Source organism: Oncorhynchus clarkii, chromosome 18, assembly GCF_045791955.1.
Source record: "Oncorhynchus clarkii lewisi isolate Uvic-CL-2024 chromosome 18, UVic_Ocla_1.0, whole genome shotgun sequence".
Lineage (NCBI taxonomy): Eukaryota > Metazoa > Chordata > Actinopteri > Salmoniformes > Salmonidae > Oncorhynchus > Oncorhynchus clarkii.
In genome coordinates this window covers 56,113,009-56,140,287 of record NC_092164.1, presented here as the reverse complement: position 1 = coordinate 56,140,287, position 27,279 = coordinate 56,113,009, and the positions used below count along the sequence as shown (strand labels likewise).

Here is a 27,279-nt window from a genome sequence, read left to right as displayed (position 1 = left end):
GAGACAATTATGTTGATATTGACAACCCAGAAGGGAGAAAAATAAAAACTTTTCATGAGATCAGATGAAAGATCTCTAAAACAACTCAAAAGTAAATGATAATTGAATTTATATTTCAATGAGTTCCCTCTCTTGTTGAGGGTGCACATCTCAGTGTCCTGTCATCAAACTCCCAGTCCATCCTAATCATCACGTTATAAATTGGTCTTGGATTTGTGCCATGTCGCTTCAACCCAGTTTATTCCACTCCAGAGTGAAATGTATTCGTTTGAGAGAGAGAAAAAATTACATTAATTTCCGCTGCTATTGTGATTTTTTTCAATCAATCATAAATGTTGTTTAAAATGTGTGATGACAGCTTACAGTGACGTGTCTGTCCGTGCACCTTTCCGGAATGGTGATTTGGATACTTTTTTTCACTCGCCCTGCCCATCCTTGCACTGCGCGTTATAAAAATCGCGCCCCATGAGTGGGTACCCTCCAGAACGCACAGGAGCAGATAACGCCTGAGGACAACTTCTACCTAAACCATCCTCTAAACCCTCAACTCAATGTAAGTACTTCTATTACATCTATAGGCATTCTTAAACAAGATTAGTTTAGGATAATTTGTGTAACCTTTTTGTCTAACCTTTCTATACATAGGCCTATAGGTTTTAAGGGTTTTCTATAAAGCTTTCATGAACCAATTTCACTCCCTTCACTGAAACTGACATTTTTAAACAATTAATCCGAGGAAGTCAAATAAAAATAAATTACATTTTAAACAACAAAAACATATCAGTATAGGTATCCTTCGGTTAATGCCGACAACAGATAGGGAACATACTTAACTTCTGACTTTTCAAGGTCTCAAGTTTTTCCCTGGTATACATTTTATATGATTTCATAGCCTTAGAAATTCAGAGCCTTGACAATGAAATGGTTAATATGGTGCAAAGTAGTTTTCTGATATTTTTCTCTTTTGATTCCTGTTAAAGATGCATCCTAACTTGAGTACTTGGCTGGGCGCACTGACTCTCCTCGCCTGGACCTTTATATGCATCGGGACGCTCGCGGAAGGCTACCCGGTCAAACCTGAAAACCCCGGCGAAGATGCGCCGGCAGGGGAACTTGCCAAGTATTACTCCGCTCTCAGACATTACATCAACCTCATTACAAGGCAGAGGTGAGTGCTTCAGCCCGGGTGTGACAAACTGGTGTTGTAAATGAAGAAATTATAAGGCTGAACGTTTTGTTTGTGAATATCCTTAGATATTCTTTTATGAGTAAGCCATAGGTCTAATTCGTTAAAAAAACATAATGATACTGTGATTATAAACGTATTTGTTAGCGCCTTTCATACAAACAAATTACAGCCCAAACCTGAAAGTGCTGTAGGTCTACAAATGAACACTTCAAAGAAACAGCAAAAACATGGAAGTGAAGAAATCAAATGATTAATATCAAACTATATATCAGACTACTGTACATCTAAAACTTCTAAACTCAATAACTAACCATCTTGGGGTCTAAATATATGGGACCCTTTTAAAGTGAATTAACCCATGTGTAGCTGGTTTGTATGTCTAATAATGGTGTCATTTCTTGCTCTATTCCAAATACCAACTAATCCAATCATGAATTCAGGAGACTAAAATAATAAAGGAGACTAAAACAATAAAGAAGAGTCACATTAAACCAGTGCAAACTTGTTGTTAAGTATGCTGTGTGTTGTCTAGATGAAACACCATCTTTAATTCCATAGCAGCACCCCACTGATGCTTAATTATCGTCATACCACATATAAGGCAATTCACCCTCCGTTCAGTCACACTCTATTCACAAATCTCAGTGTGAAATTAGTATTTTATTTAATTATTATCAGGTATGTTGACAGAGAATACATTCTCATTTACAGCAACAACCAAGGGAATAGTTATATTTGTATTTATTTTTACTAGGGGAAAGAGTGCCTCTTACTGGCCGTCCAAAACCACTTCCAGCTGCATCTGTTTTGGCATCCAGGGACCGACCAGGAAGAACCCTGCTTAGATTCAGAGGCTATAATCATTAACAGTTTCAGCTTGTATTGTGGATGTGTTTCTTCTGTTAGTGTTGACGTTAAGAGTGGGAAAGGGTCATTACAAATTCCATTAGAAGAGCAGAGCTGACAACCAACAAAACAATAATTTATTATTATACAGAAGGGCTCTATTAGGACAGGTCTCAATAACCAGACTTACATTAATATTGGCCATAGAACATTTATAGTATGGTCAGTTATCTCATGTGGGTACACAGAAGGTCTAGTTCCTGAAGTTTAGTCAATGAGAAGTATGAAATTCCTGTCTCACCATCTCCTGTTTCACTCTCATGACATCTTTGTCTCTCTCTCTTGCTCGCTCTCTCTCTCTCTCTCTCTCTCTCTCTCTCTCTCTCTCTCTCTCTCTTTCTCTTGCTCTATCTCTCTCTTGCTCTCTCTCTCTCTCTCAGGTATGGGAAGAGGTCCAGCCCTGACACTCTGGATTCACTGATCTCAGAACTGCTGCTAAAGGAGAGCACAAATACGCTCCCACAGTCCAGGTACCGTCACTGTGTGTGTGTGCACACGGATGTGTGTGTGTGTACATCTGTGAGTAACTCATGTTTTGTAGCGAGTAAAGTGTAGGCAGGTATATGTGTAAGTGATCCACTGTTTATAGCATTGCATGCATGTGCCTAGATATTGACATACTTAACAAAACACTATTTGAATGGATCTGTTCCTCTGGTCTAATGGCAGTTTGCACATAATTGTTATTTGATTTGTTCCTCCGCAGATATGATGAACCGTCGTTGTGGTAACCGTGTCACTGTTTCCGTCCAGCACCCTACCATCGCCACAACGATATACTGACCTCAACAACACGGCCGCCTCACCATGGCCGATACCCCATCCTAACAACCCCAGCTAGCACCATACATCCCGCTCTCCCCCATCCAGAGGCTACTCCTGTGCCAGATAACTAACTGCATATGTACAGAGTCTTATTTAAGTCACCCCTACATTGGTAAGTCAGGGGAGAGAATTATTGATTGTATGGTAAAACTGTGCTATTAAATATTCATTATATAACGGATCTACTTCTTTGCTGTTATTATAAACTTATTTCAAATGAGTGTTTAGCCAAGAGAGGAAATGAAGGTTCCTCCTGGCTTTCTACATTATACTGAAGAGGTAGTACGTCTTTAAAGGATGTGCATGCGGACACTCACAATACACATCTTTGCAATCCCTGGAGAGGTATTAGAACCCAGTTTGCACTCTACTCTTTTCTGGACAATTTGCAATTTGGTGGCTAAGGGCGCACTCTTGTGGTTGATATGTCTTATTGCATTTAACACGATGTGAAGGTGAAACCTGGCCTGAAATCAGAGTAGCTACAAGCCAGCCAGGCAGCTTCCCTGTAGAAAGCCTAAAGCCTCTCTCACATAGTGTTGATGAAAAAAGGTATACGAAATATTATACTATAATTGGGACATTTGTAATGAACTGTTCATTGGACTGGAATAACCATGGTAACCAGTGGAGGCTGCGGAGGGGAGGACGGCTCATAAAAAAGGCTGGAACGGAGTGAATGGAATGGCATCAAACACATGGAAACCATATGTTTGATGTATTTGATACCATTCAACTTATTCCGCTCCAGCCAAAACCACGAGCTCATCCTCCCCAATTAAGGTGCCACCAACCTCATGTGTTGGTAACACTTTGTCATATTACCCAACCAGTCAACATCGAATGATTGTCATACCAACAAGTGTAGGATGAGTAGACTGCTTTTGGAGGGGAATCTATACATATTTGAGACAGATAAAAGAGGACAAGGTGAGGGAAATAGAGGAGAAAGCAGAGAAGATGTCATTCAAAATGTTATGAATTTTGATGACTGAATATTTCTGACTGATATTATTTTTGTTATGGTGAATTCTGAACTATAACTAGCCCACATATCTGGAAAACTCAGTGCAAGTGCAAATTAATGTCTAATAAGAAATAGGGCAATAGGACCTTTTGTGATTCTAGCCTGTCATATTTGTATTATTATTATTATTTATTACTGCAGGCTATTACTACAGGTTATTACTACAGGCTATTACTACAGGCTATTACTACAGGTTATTACTACAGGCTATTACTACAGGCTATTACTACAGGTTATTACTGCAGGCTATTACTACAGGTTATTACTGCAGGCTATTACTACAGGCTATTACTGCAAGCTATTACTACAGGCTATTACTGCAAGCTATTACTACAGGCTATTACTGCAGGCTATTACTGCAGGCTATTACTGCAGGCTATTACTGCAGGCTATTACTGCAGGCTATTACTGCAGGCAGCAAGCTATTACTACAGGCTATTACTACAGGCTATTACTACACACTGGCTATTACTGCAGGCTATTACTACAAGCTATTACTACAGGCTATTACTGCAGGCTATTACTGCAGGCTAATACTACAGGCTATTACTGCAGGCTATTACTGCAAGCTATTACTACAGGCTATTACTGCAGGCTATTACTACAGGCTATTACTACAGGTACAGGCTATTACTGCAGGCTATTACTACAGGCTATTACTACAGGCTATTACAGGCTACAGGCTATTACTACAGGCTATTACTGCAGGCTATTACTACAGGCTATTACTACAGGTGCAGGCTATTACTACAGGCTATTACTACAGGCTATTACTGCACAGCAAGATATTACTGCAGGCTATTACTACTATTACTGCAAGATATTTTACTGCAGGCTATAGGCTATTACTACAGGTTATTACTGTAGTCTACTGCAGGCTACAGGTTATTACTGCAACTATTACTGGTCTATTACTGCAGGCTATACTACAGGCTATTACAGGCTATTACTGCAGGCTACAGGCTATTACTACAGGCTATTACTACATTATTACTGCACTGCTGGCTATTATTACTACTGTAGGCTACAGGCTATTACTGCAAGCTATTACAGGCTATTACTACAGGCTATTACTATTACAGGTACAGGCTATTACTACAGGCTATTACTACAGGCTAGCTTACTACAGGTGCAGGCTATTACTGCAGGCTATTACTGCAGGCTATTACTGCAAGCTATTACTACAGGCTATTACTGCAGGCTATTACTAGCAGGCTATTACTGCTACAGGCTATTACTGCAGGCTATTACTGCAGGCTATTACTACAGGCTATTACTACAGGCTATTACTGCAAGCTATTACTACAGGCTATTACTGCAGGCTATTACTGCAGGCTATTACTACAGGCTATTACTGTAGAGCTATTACTGCAGGCTATTACTACTACAGGCCATTACTACAGGCTATTACTGCAGGCTATTACTACAGGCTATTACTATTACTGCAAGCTATTACTACAGGCTATTACTGCAGGCTATTACTGCAAGATATTACTACAGGCTATTACTGCAGGCTATTACTGCAGGCTACAGGTTACTACTGCAAGCTATTACTGCAGTCTATTACTACTGGCTAGTACTACAGGCTATTACTACAGGCTATTACTGCAGGATACTACTGTAGGCTACAGGCTATTACTGAATCAAATCAAATGTATTTATATAGCCCTTCGTACATCAGCTGATATCTCAAAGTGCTGTACAGAAACCCAGCCGAAAACCCCAAACAGCAAGCAATGCAGGTGTAGAAGCACGGTGGCTAGGAAAAACTCCCTAGAAAGGCCAAAACCTAGGAAGAAACCTAGAGAGGAACCAGGCTATGTGGGGTGGCCAGTCCTCTTCTGGCTGTGCCGGGTGGAGATTATAACAAAACATGGTCAAGATGTTCAAATGTTCATAAATGACCAGCATGGTTGAATAATAATAAGGCAGAATAGAATAGTTGAAACTGGAGCAGCAGCACAGTCAGGTGGACTGGGGACAGCAAGGAGTCATCATGTCAGGTATTCCTGGGGCATGGTCCTAGGCTTCAAGCTATTACTGCAGGTTATTACTACAGGTTATTACTACAGGCTATTACTGCAGGCTATTACTGCAGGCTCTTACTACAGGCTATTACTGCAAGCTACTACTTCAGGCTATTACTGCAGGCTATTACTACAGGCTATTACCACAGGCTATTACTGCAGAATATTACTGCAAGCTATTACTACAGGCTATTACTGCAGGCTATTACTACAGGCTATTACTGCAAGCTATTACTACAGGCTATTACTGCAGAATATTACTGCAGACTATTACTGCAGGCTATTACTACAGGCTATTACTGCAGGCTATTACTGCAGGCTATTACTGCAGGCTATAACTGCAAGCTATTACTACAGGCTATTACTGCAGGCTATTACTACAGGCTATTACTACAGGCTATTACTGCAGGCTATTACTACAGGCTATTACTACAGGCTATTACTGCAGGCTATTACTGCAAGATATTACTGCAGGCTATTACTGCAGGCTATTACTGCAAGATATTACTGCAGGCTATAGGCTATTACTACAGGTTATTACTGTAGTCTATTACTGCAGGCTACAGGTTATTACTGCAAGCTATTACTGCAGTCTATTACTGCAGGCCATTACTACTGGCTAGTACTACAGGCTATTACTGCAGGCTATTACTGCAGGCTACAGGCTATTACTACAGGCTATTACTACAGGCTATTACTGCAGTCTATTACTGCAGTCTATTACTGCTGGCTATTACTGCAGGATACTACTGTAGGCTACAGGCTATTACTGCAAGCTATTACTGCAGGTTATTACTACAGGTTATTACTACAGGCTATTACTGCAGGCTATTACTGCAGGCTCTTACTACAGGCTATTACTGCAGGCTATTACTGCAAGCTACTACTACAGGCTATTACTGCAGGCTATTACTGCAAGCTACTACTACAGGCTAATACTGCAGGCTATTACTGCAGGCTATTACTGCAGGCTATTACTGCAAGCTATTACTACAGGCTATTACTGCAGGCTATTACTGCAAGCTATTATTGCAGTCTATTACTGCAGGCTACAGGCTATTACTGCAGGCTATTACTGCAGGCTACAGGCTATTACTACAGGCCATTACTACAGGCTATTACTGCAGGCTATTACTACAGGCTATTACTGCAAGCTATTACTACAGGCTATTACTGCAGGCTATTACTGCAGGCTATTACTACAGGCTATTACTGTAGAGTATTACTGCAAGCTATTACTACAGGCTATTACTGCAGGCTATTACTGCAAGATATTACTACAGGCTATTACTGCAGGCTATTACTGCAGGCTACAGGTTACTACTGCAAGCTATTACTGCAGTCTATTACTACTGGCTAGTACTACAGGCTATTACTACAGGCTATTACTGCAGGATACTACTGTAGGCTACAGGCTATTACTGAATCAAATCAAATGTATTTATATAGCCCTTCGTACATCAGCTGATATCTCAAAGTGCTGTACAGAAACCCAGCCTAAAACCCCAAACAGCAAGCAATGCAGGTGTAGAAGCACGGTGGCTAGGAAAAACTCCCTAGAAAGGCCAAAACCTAGGAAGAAACCTAGAGAGGAACCAGGCTATGTGGGGTGGCCAGTCCTCTTCTGGCTGTGCCGGGTGGAGATTATAACAAAACATGGTCAAGATGTTCAAATGTTCATAAATGACCAGCATGGTCGAATAATAATAAGGCAGAATAGAATAGTTGAAACTGGAGCAGCAGCACAGTCAGGTGGACTGGGGACAGCAAGGAGTCATCATGTCAGGTATTCCTGGGGCATGGTCCTAGGCTGCAAGCTATTACTGCAGGTTATTACTACAGGTTATTACTACAGGCTATTACTGCAGGCTATTACTGCAGGCTCTTACTACAGGCTATTACTGCAAGCTACTACTACAGGCTATTACTGCAGGCTATTACTGCAGGCTATTACCACAGGCTATTACTGCAGGCTATTACTGCAAGCTATTACTGCAGGCTATTACTGCAGGCTATTACTACAGGCTATTACTATATGCTATTACTGCAGGCTATTACTGCAAGCTATTACTACAGGCTATTACTACAGGTTATTACTACAGGCTATGACTGCAGGGTATTACTACAGGCTATTACTGCAGGCTATTACTGCAGGCTATTACCACAGGCTATTACTGCAAGCTACAGGCTATTACTACAGGCTATTACTGCAAGCTATTACTACAGGCTAATACTACAGGTTATTACTACAGGCTATTACTGCAGGGTATTACTACAGGTTATTACTGCAGGCTATTACTACAGGCTATTACTGCAGGCTATTACTGCAGGTTATTACCGCAGGCTATTACTGCAAGCTATTACTACAGGCTATTACTGCAGTTTATTACTACAGGTTATTACTACCGGATATTACTACAGGCTATTACTGCAGGCTAATACTACAGCTAGTCTCAAATGGTATATAGAAACCACATTCCTAATCATGTCCTCTAATTTCTAGGTAATCCAATTTTATAATTCCCACACAATTTAATTCCATCAACTCAACAAGCCATTGTCTACTACTGTAATGGTCCACAGTACATATCATTGTAGCCTATTCCACAGCCTACTTCACACATGAAGACTGATAGGCAAGGCTATTACATCTATTCCCATGACTGAAGTGTTGGGAAGGAAACAATCACAATGTTTAACTTTCAATTCTAAAATCGTTCATATTCTGAATGGTTGCACTGTATCTATCCATCGTTGGATGTGGGGGATGGACTTCGACTATGATTCGTCCATCTCCGACGTACGTCACCAATGGGGGCGCGGTCTAATGTTTTGATTGACATTGTGTATTCACGGATAGTTAGTTAGCTGTGGGACCACGACAGCTAAGGGGGTTTGAATTTCCAACCGGGACAGCCATAGAGGATCACCGCTAACTTACATACACAATTACCGGTAAGTCACGGCACGGAGACATGGTTTAGAATGGTCGATTAAAGTTAATTCTGGAGAGAAACTTTATATGGAAGGAAAAGCGGACTTTTTGGTCTCAAAGATGGACTTATGCACGTAAGGAAGTCCAGCCCTATGTGCTTTCCTAGTGTGTGTGTGTGTGTGTGTGTGTGTGTGTCTGTAGGATATTTATTGGGAAGGGCTTACCTCTCGTCCAATGTGATTGCCTTGCTCATGCTTTGAGTGCTTATTCTATGCCTTTTCTCCACAGTATCTTGACTATGTGAAAGTCTACATAATAATACTCTTCAAATATGCCGGCTACAATGCCCTGGATGGGTAACAAAAATGGCCGCACGTGTGTGACGAGATCACCGTAATCGCGAACAATTGACAGCAAAAACGACCCGATAATTTGGCACGGATGTGGACTACTTGTACGCCCAGTCGTTATTTCCCGGATATCGATCTATTTCTATGTGCGGTAACTGGATCTGTGCGTGTATTTCTCGTGCCGCTGATAGGACGTGTGCGCGCGAGGAAGTGGCAGAGGCAGTCCCACTATCCCATTATAAAATCCCGCACAACACCAGCAGAGAAAATGAGCTGTATTTAGAAGAGGAGCGTTGCGTACAACGATTAGATAGGCGAAACATGCCCGTGCCAAGCAGGGAATGAGACAAACCACGGTTGTTTGTTTGTTTGTTTGTTTGTTGACCACAACAATCAGGCATTGTTTATTTGTGCTGAGCTCGTGAATGGACGTGATCGGCTCGGGTATAGCCTTGGCATGGCAAAGTCTGGCCCGAGGCAGAGGGCAGTAGACCCATCCTATTGTTTTTCCCTCTCAGATTTGTCTTTCTCCTGTCTGTCACTACTTAATGACCATCTGAGTTTGAGAATATCACTGACTATAAAAAGGTTAGGTGAATGAGCCTTTTGCCTGTAATCAATTGTAATTTTTGGGTCATGGTGTCACTAGGCAGGTTTTATACTCAGCTATTAGTTTTTTTTTTCTGTCTGGTCTAGTCCTAGGGTGATTGGGGGTCATCCCTGTAAATAAGCAACATACTGGGGGATGAATGTTGCAATCAGTCCATCTTAAAGGTCCAAATCAGCTGTTATGTCAATATCAAATCATTTCAGGGTAACAATTAAGTACCTTACTGTGATTGTTTTCAATTAAAATGGTCAAGAAGTAACATAGCTTCTTAGCAAAGACCAATTTCCCAAGCAAGAATTTTGTGGGGAGGGGAAAAACTGAAAACTAGCTGTTATTGGCAGAGAGTTTTGGAGTGCTCTTTCTTATTGGTCTATTAACTAATTTACTGCCAGGTCATGTCAAAATTCAATCCTTTAGAACAGGCTGAAATGTAAGGCAGTCTTTTCAAACAGCTCCAACACTAAAAGGGCATAATCATCATTTTAAAATGTTCACAGTATTATTCCAACTTCATAGTGTGGATCTCTCTCTTTTATAAATACAGTACCAGTCAAACATTTGGACACACCTACTCATTCCAAGGTTTTTCTTTATTTGGACTATTTTCTACATTGTAGAATGACAGAGCTTGAGACAATCTCCAGAGAAGAATGGGAGAAACTCCCCAAATACAGTTGTGCCAAGCTTGTAGTGTCATACCCAAGAAGAATTGAGGCTGTAATCACTGCCAAAGGTGCTTCAACAAAGAACTGAGAAAAGGGACTGAATACTTCCAGTCAAAAGTTTGGACACACCTACTCATGCAAAGGTTCTTTATTTTTACTATTTTCTACATTGTAGAATTATAGTGAAGACATCAGAACTATGAAATAACACATATAGAATAATGTAGTAACCAAAAAAGTGTTAAACAAATCAAAATATTTGTTATATTTGAGATTCTTCAAAGTAGCCACCCTTTGCCTTGATGACAGCTTTGCACACTCTTGGCATTCTCTCAACCAGCTTCACGAGGTAGTCACCTGGAATGCATTTCAATTAACAGGTGTGCCTTGTTAAGTTAATTTGTGGAATTTTTTTCCTTCTTAATGTGTTTAAGCCAATTAGGTATGTTATGACAAGGTTGGGATGCTACTCAGAAGATAGCCCTATTTGGTAAAAGTTTTGATGTCGCCACTATTATTCTATGATGTAGAAAATAGTCAAAATAAAGAAAATCCTGGAATGAGTAGGTGTGTCCAAACCTTTGACTGGTACTGTATACTGTATGTATACTACCGTTCAAAAGTTTGGGGTCACTTAGAAATGTCCTTGTTTTTGAAAGAAAAGCAATTTTTTGTCCATTAAAATAACATAAAATTGATCAGAAATACAGTGTAGACATTATTAACATTGTAAATGACTATTGCAGCTGGAAATGGCAGATTTTTTATGGAATATCTACAGAGGCCCATTATCAGCAACCACCACTCCTTTGTTCCAATGCACGTTTTGTGCTAATTGACCATTAGAAACCCTTTTGCAATTATGTTAGCACAGCTGAAAACTGTTGTTCTGATTTAAGCAATAAAACTGGCCTTCTTTAGACTATTTGGGTATCTGGAGCATCAGCGTTTGTGGGTTCGATTACAGGCTCAAAATGGCCAGAAACAAATAACTTTCTTCCCAAATGCGTCAGTCTATTCTTTTTCTGAGAAATTAATGCTATTTCATGCGAGAAATTGTCAAGAAACTGAAGATCTTGTACAACGCTGGCCTTCTAGGCAGATTTGCAAAGAAAAAGCCATATCTCAGACTAGCCAAAAAAAATAAAAGATTAAGACGGGCAAAAGAACACAGACACTGGACAGAGAAACTCTGCCTAGAAGGCCAGCATCCTGGAGTCACCTCTTCACTGTTGACGTTGAGACTGGTGTTCTGCGGGTACTATTTAATGAAGCTGTCAGTTGAGGACTTGTAAGGCATCTGTTTCTCAGACACTCTAATGTACTTGTCCTCTTGCTCAGTTGTGCACCGGGGCCTCCCACTCCTCTTTCTATTCCGGTTAGACCCAGTTTGCGCTGTTCTGTGAAGAGAGTAGTACACAGCGTTGTATGAGCTCTTCAGTTTCTTGGCAATTTCTCGCATGGAATAGCCTTAATTTCTCAGAACAAGAATAGACTGATGAATTTCAGAAGGTCTTTGTTTCTGGCCATTTTGAGCCTGTAATCATACCCACAAATGCTCCAGATACTTAACTAGTCTAAAGAAGGCCAGTTTAATTGCTTCTTTAATCAGAACAACAGTTTTTAGCTGTGCCAACATAACTGAAAAAGGGTTTTCCAATAATCAATTTGCATTTTAAAATGATAAACTTGGACTAGCTAACACAATGTGCCGTTGGAACACAGGAGTGATGGTTGCTGATAATGGACCTCTGTACACCTATGTAGATATTCCATAAAAAATAATCAGTTTCCAGCTACAATAGTCATTTACAACATTAACAATGTCTACACTGTATTTCTGATCAATTTGATGTTATTTTAATGGACAGAAAATTGTCTTTTCATCAAAAACAAGGACATTTCTAAGTGACCCCAAACTTTTGAACGGTAGTGTATATAGTAGTACACACACTTGGTGTACAAAACATAAGGAACACCTGCTCTTTCCATGACACACACTGAGTGTACAAAACATTAGGAACACCTGCTCTTTCCATGACTTACACTGAGTGTACAAAACATTAAGAACACCTGCTCTTTCCATGACAAACACTGACATACACTGAGTGTACAAAACATTAAGCACACCTTCCTAATTTTGAGTTGTCCTCAGAACAGCCTGAATTTGTATATGCCATATGCACCAAATACAATGGGTGTAGACTTAGCCGTGAAATGCTTGTATCCCAATGATGCATTTGAAAAAATTATAATAAAAATAAAAATAGTATAACAACAGGAATAAAATACACATACATTTAGCTATCTACAGGGAGTACCAGTACCAGAACACTCTGTAGGGGTACTAGGTATTTTAGAATACACATACATTTAGCTATCTACAGGGAGTACCAGTACCAGAACACTCTGTAGGGGTACTAGGTATTTTAGAATACACATACATTTAGCTATCTACAGGGAGTACCAGTACCAGAACACTCTGTAGGGGTACTAGGTATTTTAGAATACACATACATTTAGCTATCTACAGGGAGTACCAGTACCAGAACTCTGTGTACAAGGTATTTTAGGTAGACATGTACATGAAGACTGGGTAAAGTGACTAGGCATCAGGATAGATAATACGAGCAAAAGAAAAACTTAGTAGCAGCATATGATGAAGTTAAAAGCGTGTGTGTTTGTGTCGTGTCAGCATGTGCGTGTGTGCTTGTTTTTGGTATGCGTGTGTGTGTGCGTATGTAGTGTATGTGAATGTGTGCGGGTTTTGTGTCAGTGTAATGTGTGTGTGTGTGTGTGTGTGTGTCTGTGTGTGTTTATATAGTTTTGTGACTCCCTTATTCTGTGCACGTAGGCAGAGTATTTGGCTTTGTACTGGTTGGTTTACAGTTTGTTTACTTAATGCTCTGCTGCCCTTATAGGAAAAGAATACAGCGGACTAGCAGCAGGCTCCTGCTTTCCCCCGAATGAATCACACAAGAACAGCCAGAGAGACCAATGTGACCTTAGCCTCAAACTCATGTCTGGCCATGTCTAGACGTGACAGTTCATGCAGCTTCAGTATTCTGATCTTAGAGTTGTGGTCATGGAATTCTGAACGTATCATGCTTCTACATCTACAGTTAAATGTGTCTACCGTGTCCACAGTGTGTCAGTATTCCCTTTTCCCTCACTATATTCAAATGCCAGTATGCATTCTACAAGCGGTGGAATAGGAACAATATGATAACACAACAACAACTAATGGCAGTAGCTAACTACTGTAGCTAACTAGCCAGCTAACCTCTGTAGCTAGCCAGCAAGCTAGCAAACAACAGTACAGGGATTGCAAATTGGTTAGCATAACTCTAGCCCAAAAAATATATATTTTCTAAATATTAGCTAGCTGGCTAGCATTTATGAGTCCAGCAAACATGAGGTGTTGACAAGCTGAATGCACTGAGCTGTCTGTTTAAACTACTAGCACACAGCCATGCAAAAGAGGTCTCTTCACAATCTAGAAGTCCAGAACAGACTATGGGAGGCGCACAGTACTACATAGAGCCATGACTACATGGAACTCTATTCCACATCAGGTAACTGATGCAAGCAGTAGAATCAGATTTAAAAAACAGATACAAATACACCTTATGGAACAGTTGGTACTGTGAAGACACACACACACACACAGGTACAGACACATGCATGCACACGCACACACGTACATTGTAATATTGTTTTATAGTGGTATTATATATTTTGTATTGTAGATATGTAGTGGTGTAGTAATGTAATGTACAATAATGTACTGTTTTATCTTTTTTGTTTTATGTGTGATGTAAGTGCCTTCATGTGTTTGGGCCGCAACTAATGGGCATCCTTAATAAACCCCAGGAAGAGTAGCTGTTGCCTTGGCAGGAACTAATGGGCATCCTTAATAAACCCCAGGAAGAGTAGCTGCTGCCTTGGCAGCAACTAATGGGCATCCTTAATAAACCCCAGGAAGAGTAGCTGTTGCCTTGGCAGGAACTAATGGGCATCCTTAATAAACCCCAGGAAGAGTAGCTGCTGCCTTGGCAGGAACTAATGGGCAGCCTTAATAAACCCCAGGAAGAGTAGCTGTTGCCTTGGCAGGAACTAATGGGCATCCTTAATAAACCCCAGGAAGAGTAGCTGTTGCCTTGGCAGGAACTAATGGGCATCCTTAATAAACCCCAGGAAGAGTAGCTGTTGCCTTGGCAGAAACGAATGGGAAGCCTTAATAAACCCCAGGAAGAGTAGCTGCTGCCTTGGCAGAAACTAATGGGAAGCCTTAATAAACCCCAGGAAGAGTAGCTGTTGCCTTGGCAGGAACTAATGGGCATCCTTAATAAACCCCAGGAAGAGTAGCTGTTGCCTTGGCAGAAACTAATGGGAAGCCTTAATAAACCCCAGGAAGAGTAGCTGCTGCCTTGGCAGAAACTAATGGGAAGCCTTAATAAACCCCAGGAAGAGTAGCTGTTGCCTTGGCAGAAACTAATGGGAAGCCTTAATAAACCCCAGGAAGAGTAGCTGTTGCCTTGGCAGAAACTAATGGGAAGCCTTAATAAACCCCAGGAAGAGTAGCTGTTGCCTTGGCAGAAACTAATGGGAAGCCTTAATAAACCCCAGGAAGAGTAGCTGTTGCCTTGGCAGAAACTAATGGGAAGCCTTAATAAACCCCAGGAAGAGTAGCTGCTGCCTTGGCAGAAACTAATGGGCATCATTAATAAACCCCAGGAAGAGTAGCTGCTGCCTTGGCAGGAACTAATGGGCATCCTTAATAAACCCCAGGAAGAGTAGCTGCTGCCTTGGCAGGAACTAATGGGGATCCATAATAAACCCCAGGAAGAGTAGCTGCTGCTTTTGCAGGAACTAATGGGCATCATTAATAAACCCCAGGAAGAGTAGCTGCTGCCTTGGGAGGAACTAATGGGCATCCTTAATAAACCCCAGGAAGAGTAGCTGCTGCCTTGGCAGGAACTAATGGGGATCCATAATAAACCCCAGGAAGAGTAGCTGCTGCTTTTGCAGGAACTAATGGGCATCATTAATAAACCCAAGGAAGAGTAGCTGCTGCCTTGGCAGGAACTAATGGGCATCATTAATAAACCCCAGGAAGAGTAGCTGCTGCCTTGGCAGGAACTAATGGAGATCATTAATAAATACAAATACAAAGAGACTTTTGTGCTTCTAGACCAATCTTTTCAATACGATCTTTGTTTTCTGATAGCAGAAGTTGTATGTAAGTGTCAAGTGTAGACACAACCTCTGTCTCACACCCAAAGAGGGACAGGGACCGTCCCAAATGGCACCCTATTCCTTATTTACACCCCTTTTATTGCCGATACGGAGCCCCGCCGATCCATCACGACTGGACTACCAACGTAATCCGCACAAGTTTTTTTTTCAACAGGCTCCTCCGTTGTGACGTCCCATGAATGCCTATCTGCTAGCCGCAGCACACTAGCTGTCTAGAGCATACCAGACTGTTAGCTGAAGTGGTCCATCAGTCAATTTCTTGGGCTACAATACCTATTTTGCCAATTGGCCTGGACCCTTTTACAACACGGACCCCTGCTGATCTATCACGACTGGTCTGCTGACGTAACTGCACAAGGGGGCTACAACAGACTTCTTTCATCGCGACGTCCCTCTAAGGCCCTTCTGCTATCCCTGGCCCACTAACTGTCTGAATCTCCATGTCTCCAGCCCGTCCAGCTACTCATTGGACCCTATGATCACTCGGCTATGCATTCCTCTCCCTAATGTCAATATTCCTTGTCCATTGCTGTTTTGGTTAGTGATTATTGTCATATTTCACTGTAGAGACTCCAGCCCTGCTCAATATGCCTTAGCTAACCCTCTTGTCCCACCTCCCACACATGCGGTGAGCTCACCTGGTTTAATTGATGTCTCTAGAGACAATACCTCTCTCATAGTCACTCAATGCCTAGTTTACCTCCACTGTATTCACATCCTACCATACCCTTGTCTGTACATTATGCATTGAATCTATTCTACCACACCCAGAAACCTGCTCCTTTTACTCTCTGTTACGAACGTACTAGACAACCAGTTCTTATAGCCTTTAGTCGTACCCTTATCCTACTCCTCCTCTGCTCCTCTGGTGATGTAGAGGTTAATCCAGGCCTCTTCAGTGCCTAGCTACACTCCCATTCCCCAGGCGCTCTCATTTGTTGACTTCTGTAACCGTAAAAGCCTTGGTTTCATGCATGTTAACATTAGAAGCCTCCTCCCTAAGTTTGTTTTATTCACTGCTATAGCACACTCTGCCAACCCAGATGTCCTAGGCGTGTCTGAATCCTGGCTTAGGAAGGCCACCAAAAACCCTGAAATTTCCATCCCTAACTATAACATTTTCCGACAAGATAGAACTGCCAAAGGGGGCGGAGTTGCAGTCTACTGCAGAAATAGCCTGCAGAGTTCTGTCATGCTATCCAGGTCTGTGCCCAAACAATTTGAGCTTCTACTTTTAAAAATCCACCTTTCTGCAGTCAAACGACCACCCCTCATCACTGTCAAACTCTCCCTAAAACACTTCAGCAAGCAGGCCTTTCTAATTGACCTGGCCCGGGCATCCTGAAAGGATATTGACCTCATTCTGACAGTAGAAGATGCCTGGTTATTCTTTAAAAGTGCTTTCCTCACAATCTTAAATAAGCATGCCCCATTCAAAAAATTTAGAACCAGGAACAGATATAGCCCGTGGTTCACTCCAGACCTGACTGCCCTTGACCAGCACAAAAACATCCTGTGGCATACAGCATTAGCATCGAATAGCCCCCGCGATATGCAACTTTTCAGGGAAGTTAGGAACCAATATACACAGGCAGTTAGGAAAGCAAAGGCTAGCTTTTTCAAACAGAAATTTGCATCCTGCAGAAAAAACTCCAAAAAGTTCTGGGACACTGTAAAGTCCATGGAGTATAAGAGCACCTCCTCCCAGCTCAAGCCAGGAAACACTGTCACCACCGATAAATCCACAATAATTGAGAATTTCAATAAGCCTTTTTCTACGGATGGCCATTCTTTCCACCTGGCCACCCCTACCTTGGTCAAACAGCCCTGCACCCCCCACAGCAACTTTCCCAAGCCTCCCCATTTCTCCTTCATCAAAATCCAGATAGCTGATGTTCTGAAAGAGCTGCAAAATCTGGATCCTTACAAATCAGCAGGGCTAGACAATCTGGACCCTTATCAGCCGAAATTGTTGCAACCCCTATTACTAGCCTGTTCAACCTCTCTTTCGTATCGTCTGAGATCCCCAAAGATTGGAAAGCTGCCGTGGTCATCCCCCTCTTCAAAGGGTGAGACACTCTAGAGCCAAACTGCTACAGATCTATATCTATCCTACCCTGCCTTTCTTTTTTTTTGTTTTTAAAACATTTTTTACCCCTTTTTTGTGGTGTCCAATTGTTTACACAACCCAACCAAGCCGCACTGCTTCTTAACACAGCGCGCATCCAACCTGGAAACCAGCCGCACCAATGTGTCGGAGGAAACACCGTGCACCTGGCACCGTGCACTGCGCCCGGCCCGCCACAGGAGTCGCTGGTGCGCGATAAGACAAGGACATCCTTACCGGCCAAGCCCTCCCTAACCACGCTAGGCCAATTGTGCGTCTCCCCACGGACCTCCCGGTCGCGTCCGGTTACGACAGAGCCTGGGCGCGAACCCAGATTCTCTGATGGCACAGCTGGCGCTGCAGTACAGCGCCCTTAACCACTGCGCCACCCGGGAGGCCCTACCCTGCCTTTCCAAGGTCTTCGAAAACCAAGTTAACAAACAGATTACTGACCATTTCGAATCCCACCATACCTTCTCCGCTATGCAATCTGGTTTCCAAGCTGGTCATGGGTGCACCTCAGCCACACTCAAGGTCCTAAACGATATCATAACCGCCATCGAGAACTTGTTCTCAACTTACCTACCTGGTTAAATAAAGGTGAAATATATATTTTTTTTAATTGATGAGGAAAAACATTTATTTAATACATTTTAGAATAAGGCTGTAACGTAACAAAATGTGGAAAAAGTGAAGGTTCTGAATTCTATCCACAAGGATAGGCCATTACATTCAACATTTTAATAAAACAACAGTTTAATGACAGTTTTTATGATCGTGCCCCATAAAAAAGCGGTAGTCTACACATCTTCCATAGACTCTCTCTCACACCTCCCCCCAACAAGCAGAGCACAGAGCACCGGTCCCCCAAACCCCCCAACAAGCAGAGCACAGGGCACCGGTCCCCCAAACCCCCCAACAAGCAGAGCACAGGGCACCGGTCCCCCAAACCCCCCAACAAGCAGAGCACAGGGCACCGGCACCCCAAACCCCCCAACAAGCAGAGCACAGGGCACCGGTCCCCCAAACCCCCCCAACAAGCAGAGCACAGGGCACCGGTCCCCCAAACCCCCCAACAAGCAGAGCACAGGACACCGGTCCCCCAAACCCCCCAACAAGCAGAGCACAGGGCACCGGTCCCCCAAACCCCCCAACAAGCAGAGCACAGGGCACCGGTCCCCCAAACCCCCCCAACAAGCAGAGCACAGGGCACCGGTCCCCCAAACCCCCCAACAAGCAGAGCACCGGCTCCCCACACCCCACGCCATCAACAAGCAGAGCGCAGAGCACCGCCCCCCCACCCCACGCCCCCAACAAGCAGAGCGCAGGGCACTGGCACCCCCCACCCCACGCCCCCAACAAGCAGAGCGCAGAGCACCGGCTCCCCACACCCCATGCCCCCAACAAGCAGAGCGCAGAGCACCGCCCCCCCCACCCCACCACCCCAACAAGCAGAGTGCAGGGCACCAGCTCCCCCACCCCACCAACAAGCAGAGTGCAGGCCACCGGCTCCCCCCACACGACCACCCCAACAAGAAGAGCGCAGGGCACCAGCTCCCCCCCTTTTATTTGAGTTTTGTCATAACCATTCTGAATGAGAACGTCTTCTTAAAATGACAAAAATATAAATGTAATGGTGATGGGATTGATAAATATGATTCTTGTTGTTTGAATAACTGTATTAAATATTATTAATGTGTTAAGATGGCCATCTTGTTTCTGGCAGTGTAATCCTCTTATCTAGAGGAACACAGCCTGACCTACATGTACTGGGGCTAGTGGTAGAGGGTTCTCTCTCTCTGTCTCTCTCTGTCTCTCCGTGTCTGACTCTGTCTCGCTCTCTGTCTCTCTCTGTCTCTCCGTGTGTCACTCTGTGTCTCACTCTGTGTCTCTCTCTCTGTCTCACTCTGTCTCTCTCTGTCTGTATCTGTGTCTCTGTCTCTCTGTCTCACTCTGTCTCTCTCTGTCTCTCTCTGTCTGTCTCTGTGTCTCTGTCTCTCTCTGTCTGTCTCTGTGTCTCTGTCTCTCTGTCTCACTCTGTCTCTCTCTCTGTCTTTCTCTTTGTCTCAGTCTCTCTCTGTTTCTGTCTCTCTCTCTTTCTGTCTCTCTCTCTCTCTCTCTCTCTCTCTCTCTCTGTGTCTCTCTCTCTGTCTCTCTCTGTCTCTCTCAGTCTCTCTCTGTCTGTCTCTCTCTGTCTCTCTCTCTTTGTCTCTGTCTGTCTCTGTCTCTCTTTGTCTCTGTCTGTCTCTGTCTCTTTGTCTCTTTCTGTCTCTTTGTCTCTTTCTGTCTCTGTCTCTCCCTGTCTTTCTATCGCTCAGTCTCTGTCTCTGTCTGTATATGTTGGGTTTAGTTTGGTTGTAGAAAAGTCATTAGGGATTGGATCAACAACCCCCCCCCAGCCCCCCACCCACCCATATCCCCTCTCCTTACCACACACACAGCATACCCCACTATCTGACCATAGGCTGCTAGAATTGAATAACTCTGATAATAATATCTGTGAGTGTACAGGCTATAGTAGCGATGTTGCAGGGAATAAAGTTGACTAATTGCTTTGCGATACCCCAGGAGTTCTAGCAGCCAGCTGTGCTCGGGAGGACATTGTGGCTCCAAGGCAATCCGGGTTACTGGCCTCCTTTGTGATTCTCAATTGACTGAGAGAAACCCAGAGTGACGGCTATTACTCAGTCCTCCCTGGCTCTGCCTCCTTGTGCTGGGGAGATGGGGAGAGAGAGAGAAGTAATGGTCACCCTTAGTAGTTTGTGTGTGCATGAATGGACATGGCCTTAAGATGCAGATTGTGCGTGTTTCGTTTGACATTTGAGGATGTAGTATAGTAAAGCATACAATTAAATTAATAGAGTGTTCACACATACTGAGTAGCAAAACACTACAGTGGGCATTACAGTTAGTAACATTTTCATTTAGATCTCAGTCTAGCTTTGGTCCTCCCATAAGGATCACCAGAATGAATGGCTGTGTTGCCAGCTATTTCTGAATGATTCTCTGTGCTCTTAATGCTGTGTGCTGCGTAACACAGAGATGATCTGTGGTGGCGTTTTGCACAAAAACAGACACACTGATCCTTCATAATCCCTCCATCACGAGCTGTCCGTCATCTAGCTGCTGGGAAACCAGGGGCAAGGGGAGGGCTCTGGTTGGCTGCTGGGAAACCAGAGGCAAGGGGAGGGCTCTGGTTGGTTGTTGGTTCACACCCGTCCCTGACCAGCCAATGGACTTGTGCTCGTGACCACTTCCTTATGCTGCTTTCTGTATTCTCTATGGTCAAAATGAATGCTTGAGTGATTTTGTATGTTTGTGTCTGCGGAGGCAGCCTCTCTCCTTGCTCTTCTCTTTTTCAAGACCTATGTAGCCTATGTGTTCGCTTCCACTTCCCTCTCTTCTTCTCTCCTTCTCAGGGGTGCACCCACTCTGTCCTCTCCATAAAGGCCCTTCAAGGACTGAACATCTTCTCTCACCCTAAAGTGTGTGTGCTCTCAACCCTGTCCTCTCAACTTGTTCACTCCTTTCCTCTCCTATCCTCTCAACTTGTTCACTCCTTTCCTCTCCTCTCCTCTCAACTTGTTCACTCCTTTCCTCTCCTATTCTCTCAACCAGTTCACTCATTTCCTCTCCTCGCCTATCCTATCCTCTCAACCAGTTCACTCCTTTCCTCTCCTTTCCTTTCCTATCCTCTCAACCAGTTCACTCATTTCCTCTCCTATCCTCTCAACCAGTTCACTCCTTTCCTCTGCTCGCCTATCCTCTTAACCAATTCACTCCTTTCCTCTCCTCTCCTATCCTCTCAACCAGTTCACTCCTTTCCTCTCCTCTCCTATCCTCTCAACCAGTTCACTCCTTTCCTCTGCTCTTCTATCCTCTCAACCAGTTCACTCCTTTCCTCTCCTATTCTCTCAACCAGTTTACTCCTTTCCTCTCCTTGCCTATCCTCTCAACTAGTTCACTCCTCTCCTCTCCTATCCTCTCAACCAGTTCACTCCTTTCCTCTCCTCTCCTATTCTCTCAACCAGCTCACTCCTTTCCTCTCCTTGCCTATCCTCTCAACTAGTTCACTCCTCTCCTCTCCTATCCTCTCAACCAGTTCACTCCTTTCCTCTGCTCTTCTATCCTCTCAACCAGTTCACTCCTCTCCTCTCCTATCCTCTCAACCAGTTCACTCCTTTCCTCTCCTCTCCTATCCTCTCAACCAGTTCACTCCTTTCCTCTCCTCTCAACCAGTTCACTCCTTTCCTCTGCTCTTCTATCTTCTCAACCAGTTCACTCCTCTCCTCTCCTATCCTCTCAACCAGTTCACTCCTTTCCTCTCCTCTTCTATCCTCCCAACCAGTTCACTCCTTTCCTCTGCTCTTCTATCCTCTCAACCAGTTCACTCCTTTCCTCTCCTCTCAACCAGTTCACTCCTTTCCTCTCCTCTTCTATCCTCTCAACCAGTTTACTCCTTTCCTCTCCTCTTCTATCCTCCCAACCAGTTCACTCCTTTCCTCTCCTCTTCTATCCTCCCAACCAGTTCACTCCTTTCCTCTCCTCTTCTATCCTCTCAACCAGTTCACTCCTCTCCTCTCCTATCCTCTCAACCAGTTCACTCCTTTCCTCTCCTCTTCTATCCTCCCAACCAGTTCACTCCTTTCCTCTCCTCTGCTATCCTCTCAACCAGTTCACTCCTTTCCTCTTCTCTTCTATCCTCCCAACCAGTTCACTCCTTTCCTCTCCTCTTATATCCTCTCAGCCAGTTCACTCCTTTCCTCTCCTCTTCTATCCTTCTCCTCTCCTCTTCTATCCTCCCAACCAGTTCACTCAACCAGTTCACTCCTTTCCTCTCCTCTCCTCTCATCCTCTCTCAACCAGTTCACTCCTTTCCTCTCCTCTCTCCTCTTAACCAGTTCACTCCTTTCCTCTCCTCTTCTATCCTCCCAACCAGTTCACTCCTTTCCTCTCCTCTTCTATCCTCCCAACCAGTTCACTCCTTTCTTCTGCTCTTCTATCCTCTGCTCTTCTATCCTCTCAACCAGTTCACTCCTTTCCTCTCCTCTTCTATCCTCTCAACTAGTTCACTCCTTTCCTCTCCTCACCTATCCTCTCAACCAGTTCACTCCTTTCCTCTCCTCTCCTATCCTCTCAACCAGTTCACTCCTTTCCTCTCCTCTCAACCAGTTCACTCCTTTCCTCTGCTCTTCTATCCTCTCAACCAGTTCACTCCTCTCCTCTCCTCTTCTATCCTCTCAACCAATTCACTCCTTTCCTCTGCTCTTCTATCCTCTCAACCAGTTCACTCCTTTCCTCTCCTCTTCTATCCTCTCAACCAGTTCACTCCTTTCCTCTGCTCTTTTATCCTCTCAACTAGTACACTCCTTTCCTCTCCTATCCTCTTAACTAGTTCACTCCTCTCCTCTCTTAAGACCTTAGTGTCACCTCCTCATCTCGTCTCCTCCTCTAAGATCTTACTCTGTGACCTTTCATCTCCTCTCCTCTAAAAACTTTTGCCATCTTTCTCTCTCACCTCTCCACTTCTTTGTCTACTCTTCCTCTTCTCACTCCTTTCCTCTCTCTCTCTTTCTCTTCCACTTCTTTGTCATCTCCTCTCCTCTTCTTCTCTCTCTCCTCTCCACTTCTTCAAGTGTCCCCTCTCTCCTTCTCTCTCCTGCCCACTTCGTTAAGTGTCCTCTCTCTCCTCCTTCTCTCTCCTGGCCACTTCTTTAAGTGTCCTCTCTCCTTCTTCTCTCTCCTGTCCACTTCGTTAAGTGTCCTCTCTCTCCTCCTCCTCTCTCGTGTCCACTTCCTTAAGTTTCCTCTCTCCTTCTTCTCTTTCCTGTCCAGTTCTTTAAGTTTCCTCTTTCCTTCTCTCTCCTGTCCAGTTATTTAAGTTTCCTCTCTCCTTCTTCTCTCTCCTGTCCAGTTCTTTAAGTTTCCTCTCTCCTTCTTCTCTCTCCTGTCCAGTTCTTTAAGTTTCCTCTCTCCTTCTTCTCTCTCCTGTCCAGTTCTTTAAGTTTCCTCTCTCCTTCTTCTCTCTCCTGTCCACTTCTTTAAGTTTCCTCTCTCCTTCTTCTCTCTCCTGTCCAGTTCTTTAAGTTTCCTCTCTCCTTCTTCTCTCCTGTCCAGTTCTTTAAGTTTCCTCTCTCCTTCTTCTCTCTCCTGTCCAGTTCTTTAAGTTTCCTCTCTCCTTCTTCTCTCTCCTGTCCAGTTCTTTAAGTTTCCTCTCTCCTTCTTCTCTCTCCTGTCCAGTTCTTTAAGTTTCCTCTCTCCTTCTCTCTCCTGTCCAGTTATTTAAGTTTCCTCTCTCCTTCTTCTCTCTCCTGTCCAGTTCTTTAAGTTTCCTCTCTCCTTCTTCTCTCTCCTGTCCAGTTCTTTAAGTTTCCTCTCTCCTTCTTCTCTCTCCTGTCCAGTTCTTTAAGTTTCCTCTCTCCTTCTTCTCCTTCCTGTCCAGTTCTTTAAGTTTCCTCTCTCCTTCTTCTCTCTCCTGTCCAGTTTTTTAAGTTTCCTCTCTCTCCTCTCCATTTATTTGTGTCCTCTCTCTCACATTCCTATCCTCTCTCTTTTCTCCACTTCGTTAAGTGTCCTTTCTCTCCCTGTTTCCTCTTCCTCCTCTCCCTCTTCCTCTCCTTTACCTCGGCTGTAGAAAAACAGACCCTGGAGGAGCCCAGTGGTACAGATGATTTGATGAGGAAGAATTTCCAAAGTGGCTTTGCTGCCATTAACACTCTTCCAGGGGATATATTTCAATCCCAATCAGCATGCCAGTGCCTGATTGTGATCTGCATTGCTTCATGAAACTGACCAGTAAGCCCCCCATCTGCCTGTCTGCCTGTCTGTCTGTCTGTCTGTCTGTCTGTCTGTCTGTCTCAATTCAATTTGAATTCAATTTAAGCGGCTTTATCGGCATGGAAAGCATATGTTTACATTGCCAAAGCAAGAAATAGAAAATAAACAAAAGTGAAATAAATAATTAACAGTATACATTTCACTCACATAAGTTCCAAAAGAATAAAGACATTTCAAATGTCATATTATGTCTATATACAGTGTTGTAATGATGTGCAAAAAAATAGAAAGGTACAAAATGGAAAATAAATAGACATAAATATGGGTTGTATTTACAATGGTGTTTGTTTTTCACTGGTTGCCCTTTTCTTGTGGCAACAGGTCACACATATTGCTGCTGTGGTGGCACACTGTGGTATTTCACCCAATTTTTTAAAAATTGGATTTGTTTTCAAATGATTTGTGGGTCTGTGTAATCTGAGGGAAATATGTGTTTCTGATATGGTCATACATTGGGCAGGAGGTTAGGAATTGCAGCTCAGTTTCCACCTTATTTTGTGGGCAGTGTGCACAAAGCCTGTCTTCTCTTGAGAGCCAGGTCTGCCTTCGACAGCCTTTCTCAATAGCAAGGCTATGCTCACCGAGTCTGTACATAGTCAAAGATTTCCTTAACTTTAGGTTACCACTGTGTGCTCTCTGTTCAGGGCCAAATAGTCTTCTAGTTTGCTCAGTTGTTTTGTAAATTCTTTCCAATGTGTCAAGTAATTATCTTTTTGTTTTCTCATGATTTAGTTGGGTCTAATTGTGTTGCTGTCCTGGGGCTCTGTGGTGTCTGTTTATGTTTGTGAACAGAGCCCCAGGACCAGCTTTCTTAGGGGTCTCTTCTCCAGGTTCATCTCTCTGTAGGTGATGGCTTTGATATGGAAGGTTTGGGAATCGCTTCCTTTTAGGTGGTTGTAGAATTGAACGTATCTTTTCTGGATTTTGATAATAGGGGTATCGGCTTAATTCTGCTCTGCATGCATTATTTGATGTTTTACGTTGTACACTGAATATTTTTTGGCAGAATTCAGAATTCTCAATTTCGTGTTTGTCCCATTTTGTGAATTCTTGGTTGGTGAACGGACCCCAGACCTCACAACCATAAAGGCCAATGGGTTCTATAACTGATTCAAGTATTTTTTGCCAGATCCTAATTGGTCTCTCGAATTTTATGTTCCTTTTGATGGAATAGAAGGCCCCTCTTGCCTCTCAGATGGTTCACAGCCTTGTGGAATTTACCTGTGGCGCTGATGTTTAGGCCGAGGTATGTATTTTGTGTGTTCTAGTAGGGCAACGGTGTCTAGATGGAATTTGTATTTGTAGTCCTGGCAACTGGACCTTTTTTGTAACACCATTATTTTTGTGTTACTGAGATTTACTGTCAGGGCCCAGGTCTGACAGAATCTGTGTGCTGCTGTAGACCCTCCTTGGTTGGTGACAGAAGCACCAGATCATCAGCAAACAGTAGACATTTTACTTTAGATTTTCATAGGGTGAGGCCGGGTGCTGCAGACTGTTCTAGTGCCCTTGCCAATTCGTTGATATATATGTTGAAGAAGGTGGGGCTTAACCTGCATCCCTGTCACCCCCCGGCCCTGTGGAAAGAAATGTGTGTGTGTTTTTGCCATTTTTGACTGCACACTTGTTGTTTCTGTTCATGGATTTTATAGTGTCGTATGTTTTTCCACCAACACCACTTTTATCAAGTTGTAGAGCAGGCCCTCATGCCAAATTTAGTCTAAAGCTTTTTTGAAATCAACAAATAGAAATCTAAGGAAGTCTCTAGATTTTGCTCACCTGAAATAGAGTATATTGTGATAAATTGCAGGCCACACTACTTGCCTAGAGAGTTCTCAGCTATACTTTTCGTGGCTGTTTATTTACCACCACAGACAGATGCTGGCACTAAGACCGCACTCAGTCAGCTGTATAAGGAAATAAGCAAACAGGAAACCAGTCACCCAGAGGCGGCACTCCTAGTGGCCGGAGACTTTAATGCAGGGAAACTTAAATCAGTTCTACCAAATTTCTATCAACATGTTAAATGTGCAACCAGAGGGAAAACAATTCTAGATCACCTGTACTCCACACACAGAGACGCGTACAAAGCTATCCCTCGCCCTCCATCTGGTAAATCCGACCACAACTCTATCCTCCTGATTCCTGCTTTCAAGATAAAATTAAAGCAGGAAGCACCAGTGACTCGGTCTATAAAAAAATGGTCAGATGAAGCAGATGCTAAACTACAGGACTGTTTTGCTATCACAGACTGGAACATGTTCCGGGATTGTTCCGATGACATTGAGGAATACACCACATCAACACTGAGGCATGCATGAGAGCATCAGCTGTTCCGTACGACTGTATGATCACGCTCTCCGTAGCCGACGTGAGTAAGACCTTTAAACAGGTCAACATACACAAGGCTGCGGGGCCAGACGGATTATCAGGACGTGTGCTCCGGGCATGTGCTGACCAACTGGCAGGTGTCTTCACTGACATTTTCAACGTGTCCCTGATTGTGTCTGTAATACCAACATGCTTCAAGCAGACCACCATT

At 43.4% G+C, this 27,279-nt stretch overlaps 3 protein-coding genes across 6 annotated transcripts in view; all 3 read left to right on the top strand.

Annotated features, from left to right (window-relative positions):
* Window positions 1-503: 503 nt before the first annotated feature.
* Window positions 504-3,083, top strand: LOC139372731 (pro-neuropeptide Y-like). The gene is made up of 4 exons (XM_071112527.1): window positions 504-553; window positions 981-1,168; window positions 2,476-2,565; window positions 2,802-3,083. The coding sequence occupies exons 2-4, from the start codon at window positions 981-983 to the stop codon at window positions 2,824-2,826; spliced, it is 303 nt and encodes a 100-aa protein (XP_070968628.1). The 5' UTR covers window positions 504-553; the 3' UTR covers window positions 2,827-3,083.
* Window positions 3,084-8,813: 5,730 nt separating this feature from the next.
* LOC139373730 (protein PALS2-like) overlaps window positions 8,814-27,279 on the top strand; it is an 86,559-nt gene continuing 68,093 nt past the window's right edge. The window contains exon 1 of one of the 4 annotated variants that reach the window (XM_071114641.1): window positions 8,814-8,929. The gene's annotated coding sequence lies outside the window, so the exon portion shown is untranslated. The remainder of the gene's footprint in view (window positions 8,930-27,279) is intronic. The other 3 variants (XM_071114642.1, XM_071114644.1, XM_071114643.1) reach the window with 3 other exon arrangements.
* Window positions 18,672-19,517, top strand: LOC139372377 (uncharacterized). Its single transcript, XM_071112088.1, has one exon. The coding sequence runs from the start codon at window positions 18,672-18,674 to the stop codon at window positions 19,515-19,517; it is 846 nt and encodes a 281-aa protein (XP_070968189.1).

What these genes read in the sequence shown, in the direction of transcription:
- LOC139372731 (XM_071112527.1), top strand. Translation starts at nt 981, where the DNA reads ATGCATCCTAACTTGAGTACTTGGCTGGGCGCACTGACTCTCCTCGCC. An exon ending in AACCTCATTACAAGGCAGAG is followed by an intron (nt 1,169 to 2,475) that starts GTGAGTGCTTCA and finishes TCTCTCTCTCAG; the next exon opens with GTATGGGAAGAGGTCCAGCC. An exon ending in AATACGCTCCCACAGTCCAG is followed by an intron (nt 2,566 to 2,801) that starts GTACCGTCACTG and finishes GTTCCTCCGCAG; the next exon opens with ATATGATGAACCGTCGTTGT.
- LOC139372377 (XM_071112088.1), top strand. Translation starts at nt 18,672, where the DNA reads ATGATCGTGCCCCATAAAAAAGCGGTAGTCTACACATCTTCCATAGAC.